Source organism: Furipterus horrens, unplaced genomic scaffold, assembly GCF_987537825.1.
Source record: "Furipterus horrens unplaced genomic scaffold, mFurHor1.1.pri manual_scaffold_17, whole genome shotgun sequence".
NCBI classification, from domain to species: domain Eukaryota; kingdom Metazoa; phylum Chordata; class Mammalia; order Chiroptera; family Furipteridae; genus Furipterus; species Furipterus horrens.
Window position 1 is genome coordinate 78,730,052 of NW_028327187.1, and position 2,010 is coordinate 78,732,061.

The 2,010-nt window shown below is 43.6% G+C and overlaps 1 protein-coding gene across 1 annotated transcript; it reads right to left on the minus strand.

Moving 5' to 3' along the window:
* Positions 1-363: 363 nt before the first annotated feature.
* Positions 364-860, minus strand: LOC149991358 (small ribosomal subunit protein uS15). Its single transcript, XM_090264625.1, has one exon. It carries the CDS (start codon positions 858-860, stop codon positions 462-464), a length of 399 nt encoding a protein of 132 aa, XP_090120751.1. The 3' UTR covers positions 364-461.
* Between the last annotated feature and the right edge of the window lie 1,150 nt (positions 861-2,010).

Sequence of the window (2,010 nt, forward strand, 5' to 3'; positions counted from 1 at the left end):
TACTTTTAAGATTCTCTCTTTATCTTGAACTTTTGGCATTTCAAGCATGATGTGACTTGGAGTGGGCCTCTTTGAATCCATCTTGTTTGGGACTCTCTGTGCTTCCTGGACTTGCATGTCTATTTCCTTCACCAAATCAGGGAAGCCTTCTTTCATTATTTTTTCAAATAGATTTCCAATTTTTTGCTCTTTCTCTTCTCCTTCTGACACCCTTATAATGCAAATGTTGGAATGCTTGAAGTTGTCTCAAAGGCTGCTTACACTATCATTTTTTTAATTCCTTTTTTTACCTTTGTTGTTCTGATTGGTTGTTTTTTATTTTTTTTTTATTTTTTTTTTATTATTTTTATTTATTTATTTATTTTCTAGTTAAACAATGGTTTTATTGCTTGAGTACAGACATTTTATGCAACCAGGGCAGAGGCTGTGGATGACTCGTATTTCCAATTGGGAGGGAGGACTCATTTGGTCTTATAATATCGAGCCAACTGGTAAATACGGCTCTCGATCAGAATCAGACGGAATTTAGCATCCTTGTCCTTTCTGTTCCTCTCAAGATGCTTTCGAACAGCAACAGCTTTCTTAATTAAATGGTAGAGATCCTCAGGAAGATCAGGAGCAAGTCCTTTGGACTTAAGAATTCTCAAGATTTTATTGCCTGTCACAAAACGCACTTGTGCAACACCATGTGAGTCTCTGAGGATCACACCGATTTGTGAGGGAGTCAGGCCCTTCTTGGCCAGTATGTAGATCTGCTCCTTCACGTCATCAGACGTCAATTTCAGCCAGGTGGGGACGCTGCGGCGGTAGGGCAGAGCCGACTGAGACAGGCCCTTCCCAGGAGCATGCATGTGATCCATGATGGCGGGGAACAGACAACGAAAAGAGAGCTGATTGGTTGTTTTTTAGGTTCCTAGTGTCCTAAATCATTAATTTGATCCTCAGTTTCATCCACTCTACTGCTGTTTCCCTGTAAATTGTTATTTATTTTCATTAGTGTATCTTTTGTTTCTGACTGGATCTTGTTTATGCTTTTGAGGTCCTCACTAAGTTCCTTGAGCATTCTTCTAATCTGTGTTTTGAACTCTGCATCTGATAGATTACTTATCTCCATTTTGTTTAGTTCTTTTTCTGGAGTTTTGATCTGTTCTTTCATTTGAGCCATTTTTCTTTGTCTCCTCATTTTGGCAGCCTTTCTGTGTTTGTTTCTATGTATTCAATAGAGCTGCTATGACTCCCTGTATTGGTAATGTGGCCTGATAGGTAGCAGTGTCTTGTTGGGTCCAGTAGCACATTTTTCCCTATCACCCAAGCTGGGCACTTGAGGTATGCCCTTCATGTGGTCAGAGTATACTCTTTTATTCTTTTACATCTGAGCTATTGCTGTTGTCAGGTCAATGGGAAGGATTTTCCCAGTCCAGTCAGCTGCAAGGACTGGCTGTGACCACAGACCACCAATTTCCACCCTCCATGGAGGACCAGCGATGCAGTGGCAGGTTGGTGGTGCTCTGAGGTGGGTGTGCAGGCCCTGGGATTTTCAAGGTGGTGCAGGCCAAGGGCAGCACCCACCTGTGTTTTTCCCGGGGCCACCATGCCTGAGCTGTAAAGCAATCTGAGATGGCTGCTACTTGTGCAGAACTTGGCAATTCCCAGAAAAAGCCAAGCTGGGAATCTAGGCTGATGCTGCTAGTGCTGATCCTTTGGTCACATAGCAAGAGGTACAGGAGCTGGGAGGCCAGCTGTTGTTTAATTGACAGGATTTAGGAAGTTGTGAAGCATGAGCCAAGACCAGCCATTCATATGGCTACAAGTTGGGTAGGGCAGAGCCTCAGGAGATCACCAAGTCTGGGTATACAATGTTAGCCAGATTGATGGAGTCTCAGATATGGCTCCTGCCTGCCAGCTCTGTGGCTCTGTTGGAGGAGGGTTCAGAAAGGGACAATGGCTTCTGCTTGCATTTCCATCTGGGAGAAAGCTGTTCCCTAGCTCTCACCTTGATGCCTGACATTT

Coding starts and splice junctions, on each gene's coding strand:
- LOC149991358 (XM_090264625.1), bottom strand. CDS start 860: ATGGATCACATGCATGCTCCTGGGAAGGGCCTGTCTCAGTCGGCTCTG.